Raw genomic sequence first — 13,936 nt, 5'->3', positions numbered from 1 at the left:
AATGATCTAGTGGCTGAATGGAAGCAAGTTCCTGCAGCAATGTTCCAACATCTAGTGGAAAGCCTTCCCAGAAGAGTGGAGGCTATTATAGCACCAAAGGGGGGACCAATTTGAGAATGAGATGTTCGACGAGCAGGTGTCCACATACTTTTGGTCATGTAGTGTACCTTGGAGGGTGTGTGTGCTTATGTGCTTCAGGGAGATAGTGACAGTGTTAAGTAATAGGTCCTCTTGCTCCAGTGACAGCCAGCCCTCTGGCTATATATATACACTTCAGGTATGTGTATCACTGGGAGATGGTTCCACACTCAGTTTGAATATTGCTGAGGGCTAGTAATTTTTGTTATTTCAAGTAAACCTGTGTTACATGCATGTTATGAATTCACTACATGAAGTGACAATTGTTTAGGGGGATACCTAAATAGGTGCACCACAGAGCTGTGTATTGGGACTGTGACTTTTCCCACATTTGCAGATATGGTTTACAGACACACCTCCTGACATACAGACACATCATAAATGATATATCTGTCCTTTCATGAGTAAATCATTTATCAAAGTGATTTAATTATTGAAGTTTTATCAATTTACACTTGTCTGATAAACTGCACAGGATTAACAAAACTTAAAACATTGTAGGTTGTGTTTGAACTAGAAGTGCATGATGTATGGGATTAATTTTATGAAGCCATAACGTGGCAGGTAGCGGTTAGAATGTTAGGCCAGTAACTGAAAGGTTGCTGGTTTGAATACCCAGCCGACAAGGTGAAAAATGTTGACGTGCCCTTGAGCAAGGCATGTAACCTTAATTTGCTCCAGCGGCGCCGTACTACTATGGCTGACCCTGTAAAAACAACGCATTGTCACTGCACCTATCCATATGTGACAAGCATCAGTGTGTAGAAGGGAGATTCCTATATGTGAGAAGAAAAAGCTGTATGTGTTAACTGTAGGGTTATCCATGGTGCTGGAGTGTCCGGTGAGAGAAAGGCAGTTCAAGCCGGTTGCCAGGATCAGAGTAGTACAGAAGGTGTCGTATGCTGAGGCAGTGAAGAGAGTAGTAGAGGAAGATGGGTCCAGGGCAAGGGATCATAAGAAGCTCCCTGTGAGTAGGCCGAGGCCAATAGACAGTGATAGGAATAACGTGTTTCAGTAAGGCTGTGTTCTTAGCGTTCATAGCCATGATTATCAACTGTACCACAGAAATGGAATGTAAATCACAGAAAATAGATTTTGTGGTGGCAGCTGCAGAGAAGTTCTTGGGTGTACGAGATTTTACTGCAGAAGAGTGTGTTGAACGATAGTATCCCATCCTCCCAGGCTGCCGGCCTGGTGTAGGATCAGATAGGGCCAAGTAGTGGAAAAGTGGTGACGTTTTAATGGGAGTAGGGTTATTCGATAGGAATATTTTTCTTCCCTTATCCCCATCCTTTTTCCCTCCCCTTTTTGTATAGATGTATAAATACAGTAGGTGGCGGAGTATGCACCTCTTAGTTGGATGCGATCCGCCAATAAATTTAAAGAAGGAGAAGAATACTCCCTCTCGCTTGTACCAGAGTTTCTAAACTTGTACTGTCTGTACTTACCTACTGTATTGTCGTTGCCCCTGTACTCCTCGCATCCCCACTTCACTCCTCATAGAGAGCAATAGTAATGGTGTATTTTTGTTTGCACTAACTCTGCCGTTGGACTAAGCCTATGTGGAAATTAATGGAGTTTTTGGATTAACTAAGAAAATAAGGTCTGTGGTAAACACAGGTTTAGGAAATCTTATAGGTTTTGTTCTATGAGATAATCTTCATCAGCTAACATCACTTTTTGTGAATGTTTAAGCATTCATGTAATCAAAAGAAGCACATAAAGGCTTCATAATTCATAAAGGTCATGTTAACTGACTTATATTATCTCGTAGAACAAAACATATAAGATCTCCTAAGCCTGCGAAACCCTATTCTTTCCCCATCGGAATGGCTGAACGAACCAGAGGTAGCCTTACCTCATTTCCGTTTTTAGGACTACAAGCTTGCGAGCTATATAGAATTTTGATTATACAAATGCTTCAAAATTCACAAAAAGTGACATTAGTTGATTAAGTTTATCTCATAGAACAAAACCTATTAGATCTCTTAAGCTTGTGTTTACCACATACCATATTTTTGGCGTTTATCCCAAAACCCTCCAAATAACCCATTCATTTTCCTATAGGCTTTGACAAACGAACCATGAAGGAGTTAGTGCCTACAAAAAGACGCCATTACAATTCAGTGGCTATGCAGGGTCAGTGACGTCGCACGAAGCCTCTCTCACTCTCTTCCTGCTGCATCATCATCATCATCATCATCATCACAACAGCCGCTAGTAGCACCCTGTCTAATTGCGGTGACCGGGGGACTGGATAGTCATAACTAATTAGCATAATACTAACTCTAAACATAACACTAGTTAACATCACCACAACAGAGTAATCTACGGAAACCATTTACATTGAGCTATCCCCTTGATACCGCTAGGACATGGCCAGGCAAGATCAGGTCCTGCTCTTGGAGCCACAGCACGAACTGAAATTCCGAGGTAAGAGACTGAGGGGAGGGCCCAATTCTGAAGGGAGGGGGAGGTAGTAACAGGCCCAGCGTAATGAGGGGGGGGGGCACATCATACCCTTCATTTGTAAAATCTTAATATGGAGTTAAGGAGGATAATCATTTCGAATGAACATTGACTTGCGTTCGCTAGCTAGCTAACGTTTTAGCCAGTTTACGTTACCTTGACCAGGCAGGCCTGCTGGGAAAAAAGCTATCTTACGTTCCAACTGCAGCGCCCTGACAGGTCTTTGGCGCTATTAATAATGTCTAGTTAACCTAGTATTTTAACTACTTAGCTAACGTTGGTGCATTCTGTTTCACGTGCATTGTGCAATAACTTTCCAATAGGCAAGTTAGTCGTTTTATTATCGTGCTTGACTGACAACATTGTCAGTGTAGGTAGTAGCCCTTTGAGCTAGCAAGCTATCAATGAATGCCAGCTGATTGCCTATACTTTCAAGCATAATGATAGCACGCTAACAGTAGTTCGTTTCCTAGCTAGCGAGTAGCTAACTTGTTAATTCGCTAGCTGTCATTCTAATGGCTTGCCAGCTTTCAGATGGAACTAGGCATGAAATACCATTTTTATCTGGAGGTTTTTCTCATCGGTGACCAGGTGTTCTTGACCAGGTGTGTTAAGGAGCACAATATGGCTCAGGGTGCCATATGGACAGTTTGAACTGAGCATCCTAAGAATTACAATGTGTCCAGGTAAATTTGAATTTATTGACCCATTGAGTTCCAGGAGCTTCTGTATGTTTCCTGAAGCATTATCACAAATTAATTCTAGGTCATCTTTGAGATCCAAAATAATAAATAGCCATTCATCTGTGCCTGTTGAATTAGTGTCTTTCTACAGACATTTTGAGATGCCCCACGGCCTTGGTAGACATGTCAAGCCAATATAATCCATTGCTAAAACTGCTCTGCTTGTTGTGAGGGTAGGCTCTTTATTTGTCTTGGCTCATTGCAAGTTGAGCCAACAAAGATAATTGCTAATGACAAGAAGTAGGCTAGCCTAACCTCAAGGAAACACACCAAGCCACACGGGCCAGTTCAGGAGTATTCCAAACTTGGGTCCAGGTGCCCCTGGAGGTCTGCAAGGGGGTTTCAGGGTCTTTGGCAAATTGACACAATTTTAGTTTTACTCATACCAATATTTCATTCACAAGAAAGTCATGACTTCTGTCAGGCAATTCACAATCATAGGCCTCTCCTATAAGCCTGATGTTCTTTTTGTTATTTAGGGGTCCTCTACATGAAAAAGTTTGGGAACCCAGGGTCTAAGAAATGATTTTCAATATGTTTCCTTTAAATTATGGCCATGTTTCGAGAACATTACAACACACCTGAACTAAGCTTTTCATTTATGCATTTTTGATTAGGCCTACTAGTAGTGATTTTCTATTTATAGCCTAGTGGGGTGAGTAGTCTGAGATGGAGGTTGACATGGGAGTGAAAATCCATTCCTGTCCCGTCTTGTCAAATTTTCCCGTACTATCCTGATCCCGCAACAGTTCTATAGTCCTGAAACTTTCCTGTCCCATCCTGATAAAAATCACTCCCGTCCCTTGCTCATTTTTACGTGCAGAAATCAGGAATAACTTCCTCCATTAGCTGCTCGTCTGTCTGTCCCCCGCTCTGCATGTGAGTAATGTTACCCATAGAAACTGCTCTGTTTGGCTGCTGCTCAGCACTCACGAGACAGTTTCCTGCCCTGCACACACAGCTGATAACAACCACATTACAAGATTTTGGCAGTGAAGGCAGCCGTTCTACTTACCCAGAGTCGGATGAGCTCAATTCCAGTCTTGAAGACTTCATCATTCACTGATGTACAGTACATTGGTAAAGTAGAGATAGCGCAGTGGCCATGGCTGTAACTGGAGCGGGGCATTAGAGGGAGCAGATGGAAGGGGGAATTTACAATTTATTTGTGATAGATCTTTATTAAGGTAAACTATATTAGGCCTACACACAGTTTATTTTTATGAAATGCTCCACACATGGCATATTGATAAGCATGTCAGTTTCCATTGCGCTGTAACACTTAATTGATTGTGATTCATTAAAGTCTGACTGGACAGAGAATCAAATCACCTAGCATCGTAGGCTAAAATTGCCAATTGAAAGGTAGGCCTTTGGTGACAACAAATTCTGCTGTGGTCCTTTTGGGCTCAAGTGTTCACCAATGAGCTAGAGCATCTTTAAACACTACTGGTCAAAAGTTTTAGAACACCTACTCATTCAAGGGTTTTTCTTTTTTACTGTAGAATAATAGTGAAGACATCAAAACAATGAAATAACACATATGGAATCATGTAGCAACCAAAAAAGTGTTAAGCAAATCAAAATATATTTTATATTTGAGATTATTTAAATAGCAACCCCTTGCCTTGATGACAGCTTTGCACACTCTTGGCATTCATAAGGTAGTCACCTGGAATGCATTTCAATTAACAGGTGTGCCTTGTTAAAAGTTAATTTGTGGAATTTCTTTCCTTCTTAATGTGTTTGAGCCAATCAGTTGTGTTGTGACAAGGTAGGGGTGGTATACAGACAATATCCCTATTGGGTAAAAGACCAAGTCCATATTATTTCAAGAACAGCTCGAATAAGCAAAGATAAACAACAGTCCATCATTACTTTAAGACATGAAGGTCAGTTAATACGGAAAATGTCAAGAACTTTGAACGTTTCTTCAAGTGCAGTCGCAAAAACCATCAAGCGCTATGATGAAACTGGCTCTCATGAGGACCGCCACAGGAATGGAAGACCCAGAGTTACCTCTGCTGCAGAGGATATTCATTAGAGTTACCAGAGTTCATTAGAGTTACCAGCCTCAGAAATTGCAGCCCAAATTAATGCTCCACGAAGTTCAAGTTACAGACACATCTCAACATCAACTGTTCAGAGGAGACTGTGTGAATCAGGCCTTCATGATCGAATTGCTGCAAAGATACCACTAAAGGACACCAATAATAAGAAGAGACTTGCTTGGGCCAAGAAACACGAGCGATGGACAATAGACCAGTGGAAATGTGTCCTTTGGTCTGGAGTCCAAATTTGAGATTTTTTGTTCCAACCGCCATGTCTTTGTGAGACGCGGTGTGGGTGAACGAATGATCTCTGCATGTGTATTTCCCACCGTAAAGCATGGAGGTGTTATGGTGTGGGGGTGCTCTTCTGGTGACAATGTCTGTGATTTATTTAGAATTCAAGGCACACTTAACCAGCATGGCTACCACAGCATTCTGCAGCGATACTCCATCCCATCTGGTTTGCGCTTAGTGGGACTATCATTTGTTTTTCAACAGGACAGTGACCCAACACACCTCCAGGCTGTGTAAGGGCTATTTGACCAAGGAGAGTGATGGAGTGCTGCATCAGATGGCCTGGTCTCCACAATAACCAGACCTCAACCAAATTGAGATGGTTTGGGATGAGTCAGACCGCAGAGTGAAGGAAAAGCAGCCAACAAGTTCTCCGCATATGTGGGAACTCCTTCAAGACTGTTGGAAAAGCATTCCAGGTGAAGTTGGTTGAGAGAATGCCAAGAGTGTGCAAAGCTGTCATCAAGGCAAAGGGTGGCTGTTTGAAAAATGTCAAATATAAAATATATTTTGATTTCACACTTTTTTTGGTTACTACATGATTCCATATATGTTATTTCATAGTTTTGACGTCTTCACTATTATTCTACAATGTAGAAAATAGTAAAAATAAAGAAAAACCCTTGAATGAGTAGGTGTTCTAAATTATTTGCCTGGTAGTGTAAATCTCCTTAAATCTGTAAAAATGTAAATTTGGAACTACACATTCAAGGTACCAAACAGTCTTGCTCTCCCTTAAAACACACCCTTCAGACGACATGACAGCATCAAATATATGTCCTTCAGAACTCTATTTTTGTCGCTGTACTTTTTCTGCCAGTTGGAAAGTATCCCAAGGCACTTTCAGGAAGTTGTAGATCAACTACACAGGAGTTAGCTGAGTGAGTTGTTTAATTGAAACCGATGTTCCACCAATTGTGAGGGTCTGAATTTCACCTCTCTTGGCTCAGTGTGCAATGGGAAGTGTCAGTTGCTGTGGACATTTGTGGGGTGAAACTTTATCTAGAATCTTAGTGCATGTGCTAATTCCGACTAAGGCAGCTCACTTCCACATTTCCATTCACAATGCATCCATCTCTCCCTCAAATGCAAGGCCTTCCTCCTCTATACCAGCTAGAATGCAGGTGTGTTTTATTTTGGTAGCCTGAAATGGAGTCTTTCAGACTCAGATATTAATTTATCATCCCTCGAATCTCCCATGTTCTTCCTTTTAGTGCAAAGTGTACTCTGAGGTCCTGCGGAATGTTTTAAGGCTAGTTTGTAAATCCAGTTGAGGAGTTAAATCCTGTACAGCTGTATGCTGCTCAATGTCAAGTGGCCAAGTGCTTTCCGAAGGCTTTTGCTTCCTATCAAACTGGTTTCACAGAAACAGAAGTGTAGCTGACCTGAGTCATTCTGTTGAGGATATCATTTTGTGGTCTGGCTTGTGAGTTCACCAACTTAATGCAACCATCATGATTCAGAGTTGTAAAAACAAAAGTGGTTTGATATTGAGCAATTCCACAACAGACACGTGGAATTTCAATGGAAGGTCACTTTTCAGTGAAACAATCAGATTTGACTTAGTGTTGGCATTCCTGTAGGCTAGCGTTCTTTGTGAGGTACATGATCAAGTTGGGTGTGAACTTGAAGTCTGTCTGTGCAGAGGGATTTGACAGAGATGGCTAAGTAAAGAAAGGATCTGGTTGGATGTAGTGGCTTGAGGCTAGTAGTGTTCCTTCCTACGCCCCTGGTGCCTCAAATGTCCTCTTGTTCTTCAAGGACAGCCATTAGCCTACCTTGTCCAGGCTATTAGAGATTATTAGAAACAAATTGAAGGTAGTTGGATTCCTCAGCGACTCAAAGTATTTCACATAGTTTTGACCAAGTGAAATGAAGCTGTTAAAATATACCAAATTAATTTGATCTATTTTCACTGCATCTGGTTGGGTTACCGTTACAACCAGCTACGTCCTTCCTAATTCTCCTCCATAGCCGACTTTTCTTAAGATAGGGGCCCAGGCTACATGTTTTAGACTATACGGTTTAAGCAACTTTTCTATTTGATGGGCCTAATAAATTAAAAAGGCCACATTTCTGTCGCTGTGGGACCAGTCCCTTCTTTCAAGATGCCACTGATGTTATTTTTCTACAAGATCCTAGGCATTCTCTTAGATGCCACTGTTTTTGTGAGGTGAACCTAGTAGGCCTAGGCTATTTGTTTAATCTAGGCTATCGGTTAAAAGTCCATGTTTTATTGTTCTGTAGCACGAGAGCCATTAGTCACGATACCACTGATAGCTAATCCTTTCTTGAAGTTAAAAAGCTGCTCTTGTATTACTCTTGTTGATTTTTTTTTTTTTTTAAGAGGACTTGGATATTGATTGTTCATTGTTCGCTACCGCCGAGGAATTAATGGAACTAGACGAAGGACCCAAGGATGTGGTTGGCATGAAAAATGCTTTTTAATTAGGCTAGTCATGGCCTTAATAGCATCAGCTGCTCTACTTATTAAAATTGAGGGGAGATGTCTTTGACGTGACACAATCTGTGCTTTCTCTTTGAAGGTTTTTGACAGTAGCAAGAATGGTTGTTATTGACTGATATTAGTGAGGTTGGTAGAGTGAGGTTACTGTATTATTATTCAGGCAATGACAAAAGGCTGGGGTTGCAATTTGGTGTTCGCTTCTGGCCTAATGTGTCAAGATCCATACACCTCAAACATGTGAATCAATCACATTTATTTATAAAGCCCTTACATCAGCTGATGTCACAAAGTGCTGTACAGAAACCCAGCCTAAAACCCCAAACAGCAAGCAATGCAGGTGTAGAAGCACGGTGGCTAGGAAAAACTCTCTAGAAAGGCCAGACCTTAGGAAGAAACTTATAGAAGAACCAGGCTATGAGGGGTGGCCAGTCCTCTTCTGGCTGTGCCGGGTGGAGATTGTAACAGAACATGGCCAAGATGTTCAAATGTTCATAGATGACACGCAGGGTCACATAATAATAATCACAGTGGTTGTCGAGGGTGCAACAGGTCAGCACCTCAGGAGTAAATGTCAGTTGGCTTTTCATAGCCGATCATTCAAAGTATCTCTACCGCTCCTGCTGTCTCTAGAGAGTTGAAAACAGCAGGTCTGGGACAGGTAGCATGTCCGGTGAACAGGTCAGGGTTCCATAGCCGCAGGCAGAACAGTTGAAACTGGAGCAGCAGCACGGCCAGGTGGACTGGGGACAGCAAGGAGTCATCAGGCCAGGTAGTCCTGAGGCATGGTCCTAGGGCTCAGGTCCTCCAAGAGAGAGAGAATTAGAAGAAGCCTAGCCCCAGATAATAATTTAATGATGATTAGGACTACTGCCATTTCAGTGAAGCCGTCATTGTCGGGATGTGGGTCATTAACACAGTTCATTGATGTCCCCAGTGAAAAGCGTAGGCCATTTTCGCTCAAAAGTAGGTCTGCTATTCCTTTGTTTTGAAAGCCTAGTATTCAGACTTGTTGTCCTTAAGATGTGTTCCTCTACCATTGCGTAATGTGAATCGCTTTAAGCATGATTTTTGTATTGTTACTTCCCTTTCTCTCTTCAAACTCCCCCATTCCTCAATGGTGATCCAGCACATTTTTATGCCTTTGATGTGCTGATTCAGTAACCCTATTCATTTGATTAGCCCATCATGTTTTCTCTACAGTTTGCATCTTTCACATGCAATAGTCTGTCTGCTTGTGGCAATTTCATACTCTTCTTTTTCTGTCATCGTTACCACCCATGAATCCAGATGTTATAGAATGTGATAGCCTTGTGCCCCTCACTGTCTCAAAGCAAAGAATGAGGCATGCCCCCATTGGTAAAATCCGGTTGTGGCAGTCTTGTCAGATTTCTATTGTGTTGTTTTAAAATTGTAAAATGCTATTACTGAATCTACCTTTAAAGATAGTCTCCAATATTTTCTCTGTCAGTGTATAAGCCTACCTCTGTAAAGTATTTATTTATATTTGATAAAACCTTCTCCCATCACAGGTCCCTTCTCGGATGTGGTCAACACAACCTTAAAGCTCGCCAACCCCACAGACAGGAATGTGTGCTTCAAAGTCAAGACGACAGCCCCGCGCCGGTACTGCGTCCGGCCAAACAGCGGTGTCATCGACGCCGGCACCTCAATCAACGTCTCAGGTACGTATATGTGGATCTCACCAGGAAGTATGGTAGCAAAATTACGTAAACTTAACCAAAGTTCCCAGGTTTTTCATAAATCCTGGTTGGAGGAATTGTGCAACCCTACCAGGCCAGGGAGTTTGTAGGCCTGAATGAGTGCTATGGTTTACAACCATTGTCCATGTATTCCCTATTTAGATGTTACTAGCAGGTACTGTATGTCAGGTCCTTCCTAACCTACCTTGTGTTCGAGTGAGGCGTCTAACACTAGAATTACATGTTTTAATTACTCTGCCATTTTTAAAGTCATGTCCCCCCTGTCCTTGACTTATCCTAAATAGGTCTATTCAACACACTATCGTTGTTAGAATCTTGATATCAGAGTTTAAGGAGGACATTCCTTTTTTTTCTCCCTCCCCGTCCTTTCACCTGAAAGTTGACTGCCATCTGACAATGGCCCATTAAAACTACACCTAAACTATATCAAAACTAATTTCACACACAGGCCCATAATAAAAGATGAAGGCTGAAGAGAAGAATGAATTGACAGCAGTCAAATGTGACAATATTATCAATTGTCTTGTGAATGAAGAGACTGCGCAGGGTGTGTATTTGACAAAGAAGGGAACAGCGCTTACCAAAACTTTTTCAAAATCATCCTACAGAGGTTCATGCAGGTCAGACGTTTTGTTTTCGGGAAGAGCAGATTCTAAGGTTTCTAAAACACCTACATTTGCCAAACAACTCTCTAAATTGAGCAGATGAATTCTATTTCAATATATATATATTTTTTGTAGAATAATCACAATTCCGTTACACGTGAGCACACACGGCAGCATATAACCTAGGCTACTATGCACAGAATAGTAACCAGTGATTGGAGTAAGGGGTTACAAAGTAACATGTTAGAGTACTCAGAAAAGGTTAACCTTTTCTCAATAGGGGGGCGCCATTTTGACTTTGTAAAAAAACGTTCCCAAATTAAACTGCCTCGTACTCAATTCTTGCTCGTACAATATGCATATTATTATTACTATTGGATAGAAAACACTCTCTAGTTTCTAAAACCGTTTGAATTATATCTGTGAGTAAAACAGAACTCATTTTGCAGCAAACTTCCTGTCAGGAAGTGAGAAATCTGAAATCGGGCACTCTGTTCCAGGGTCAGTTTATTAATTTGCATGTAATCTATGGGTCGACATGCACTGCATACGCCTTCCCCTAGATGTCAGTAAGCAGTGAGAATTGGAATGGGGTGTCTAGGTAGATCTGAGGCCGTACAAATGCTCTTGGAACCGGGTGTGCAGTCTTTTCAACGTTCGTCATGACGCAAGACAGACCTCAGGATTGCATTCTGAAAAGCTCTCGTTATAGGCGTTAGATATATCCGGCTCTGATTTTATTCGATATAGGTGTTAAAAACATCATAATGTAGTTATTTTAAACCGAGTTATATCAGTTTATATCAGTATATTGCGATTTTCGGTATTTTATTTGTGCTGCGTTATGGTGAGTTGGACACGTCTTCGCCACATGGCTAATGTTTGCTGCTAATTCCAAAGTTGAAGACGACAATCTACAACCGAGCAATGATTATTCTGGACAAAGGACAACTTGCACAAGATTCTGATGGAAGCTCATCAAATAGTAAGAACTATTTATGATGTTAATTCGTTGTTCTGTTGAAAAATGTTAAACTATTATTCCGCCATTAATTTCGGTGCGGTCTCGCTTTAACGCACGCTGTATGTCGTAGTAACGTTAATTTTAAAAATCTAACAGCGGTTGCATTAAGAACTAATGTATCTTTCATTTGCTGTCCAACCTGTATTTTTTTAGTCAAGTTTATGATTAGTTATTGATTAGATTAGGTGCCTCTCCCAAGATTTCTCCCGACATTTTGTTTGCATTTTGGCTACTATTCATATTGTATAACCACGATTTGTGCCGCTAAATATGCACATTTTCGAACAAACCATATATGTATTGTGTAATTTGATGTTATAGGACTGTCATCTGAAGAAGTTTGAGAAGGTTAGTGAATAATTTTATATCTTTTGCTGGTTTATTCGTTATCGCTACTGTTGGCTTGAATCAATGCTGTTGTGTGGTTGGCTATTGTAGTAAGCTAATATAATGCTATATTGTGTTTTCGCTGTAAAACACTTAAAAAATCTGAAATATTGGCTGGATTCACAAGATCTTTGTCTTTCATTTGCTGTACACTGTGTATTTTTCATAAATGTTTTATGATGAGTATTTAGGTAATTCACGTTGCTCTCTGTAGTTATTCTAGTTGCTTTGGTGAGAGTTGTGATGGTGGCTGCAATGTAAAACTATGATTTATACCTGAAATATGCACATTTTTCGAACAAAACATATGCTATACAATAAATATGTTATCAGACTGTCATCTGATGAAGTTGTTTCTTGGTTAATGACTATTTATATCTTTATTTGGTCGAATTTGTGATAGCTACCTATGCAGTAAAAAAATGGTGGGAAAAAAAAGTTGTGTCTTTTGCTATCGTGGTTAGCTAATATAAATACATATTGTGTCTTCCCTGTAAAACATTTTAAAAATCAGAAATGATGGCTGGATTCACAAGATGTGTATCTTTCATCTGGTGTCTTGGACTTGTGATTTCATGATATTTAGATGCTAGTATTTACTTGTGGCGCTATGCTAGGCTATGCTAGTCAGCTTTTTTACTGATGAGGGTGCTCCCGGATCCGGGATGAGTACCAAGTAAAAGTTAATTTTGTGTTAACGAGTTAAGCTTTTAAATGATGTAAGACACATGTATTTACAAGAATGTTTAATATTACGAATGGTGTATTTAGAATTTTAGCGCTCTGCAATTTCACTGGTTGTTGGCCAGGTGCAATTTCACTGGTTGTTTGCTAGCGTCCCACTGGTGCCAGAGAGGTTAAACAAGTGGATTCAGGGATCAAGTGTAGCTGGAGCTGAGCCTGGTTTAAGTTGGATGCCACTATAGAGGTGAAAGGAACACCACCACTTTCCCTCTTTCTCACTTTTCAATACAGTGGATAAAAAGGGGTATGCCAGGTATACTCTCTGCCTGAAAGAGATCAATTATGCCAACAAAGGGTATCCGGCTCTGCTGGCACATTGTAGAACAGATGTTCACAGGCAGAAAGTGTTCAATGTAATAATGTGCAGTGTAGCCCAAAGATATTGCTTTTGTTGTGTTGAACATGACAGTAACACGTGTGTGTGAGTGAGGGGGGAATATACAGTTTTTTACTCAGTGAACATTATTTTTGCACACAGGTAGCCTGTGCACTTGATCGACATCTACTATAGTGGCCACTATAATAGAGCAAAACTAGAATGCCTGTTTGTTTCAATCTATTTCTACTTTAAGACGTCCTTTATAATAGAACAAGTGTTCTATTATAAAGGCTGTCATGGCTAACTGCAATATTAGTGTATTGTTTTTTTCTCAATACTTACATTTTTTTTCCTTTGAGTTAGGTTCACATTAACCACTTTTTATTTTACACACAGATACTGATCATGTAGATCATATTCTTTGTTGTTTAATTAGTTAACCTGCATTTCCCCCTAACAGGGATTTTTTGCATGTTTCAGTGCAACAAAAAAAAGCCCTCACCAGTTTGCATCCCTGAGTTTTTCAATTTAAGTAATCCATTACTTTGACAATATTATTTCCCTTTTTCTTTGTTGGTGCAAATAAGAAAGAAATTCCTCTCCTTATGTTCACTGTGGTTCTCAGTTATCTATCAGTCCTCTGCTGTTGATAAAAACAGTGCAATGTTTTTGAGGAATTACTGAAATATTTAAAGGAGTTCTTTTTATTTTATATTTATGACCAAATCTAAATTCTTGATGTAAATTGCATGTTATAGAAGGGTCCATGCACCTTTTTTGTGATTTCTGTTGTTTTTGATAAACTTACCCCAAACAGTGAATCACTTCCTCCTCATCCTTGTTGAGCAGTATGTGGGTCCTGAAAAACATGAACAAAGGCTCCAAATAAGACCTTTTAGAAACTGCAACGCTCTCAGTATAGTGATGCAGGTCTTTAGATCAGTGGAGGCTCCTTAGAGGACGAAGGGGAGGTC

The 13,936-nt window shown here is 40.5% G+C and overlaps 1 protein-coding gene across 1 annotated transcript in view; it reads left to right on the top strand.

The window, feature by feature from the left end:
- The first annotated feature begins 2,327 nt into the window (after nucleotides 1–2,327).
- The window catches only part of LOC120026625 (vesicle-associated membrane protein-associated protein B-like), a 33,631-nt gene continuing 22,022 nt past the window's right edge, over nucleotides 2,328–13,936 (top strand). Inside the window, exons 1-2 of the mRNA XM_038971416.1 lie at nucleotides 2,328–2,571; nucleotides 9,692–9,844. Coding sequence (XP_038827344.1) covers nucleotides 2,514–2,571; nucleotides 9,692–9,844 — 211 coding nt within the window. The 5' untranslated portion in view covers nucleotides 2,328–2,513. The remainder of the gene's footprint in view (nucleotides 2,572–9,691; nucleotides 9,845–13,936) is intronic.

Source organism: Salvelinus namaycush, chromosome 2, assembly GCF_016432855.1.
Source record: "Salvelinus namaycush isolate Seneca chromosome 2, SaNama_1.0, whole genome shotgun sequence".
In the NCBI taxonomy this organism is placed as follows: domain Eukaryota; kingdom Metazoa; phylum Chordata; class Actinopteri; order Salmoniformes; family Salmonidae; genus Salvelinus; species Salvelinus namaycush.
Note: the sequence above shows the minus strand (reverse complement) of the source record. Positions and strands in the feature narration are given on the sequence as shown.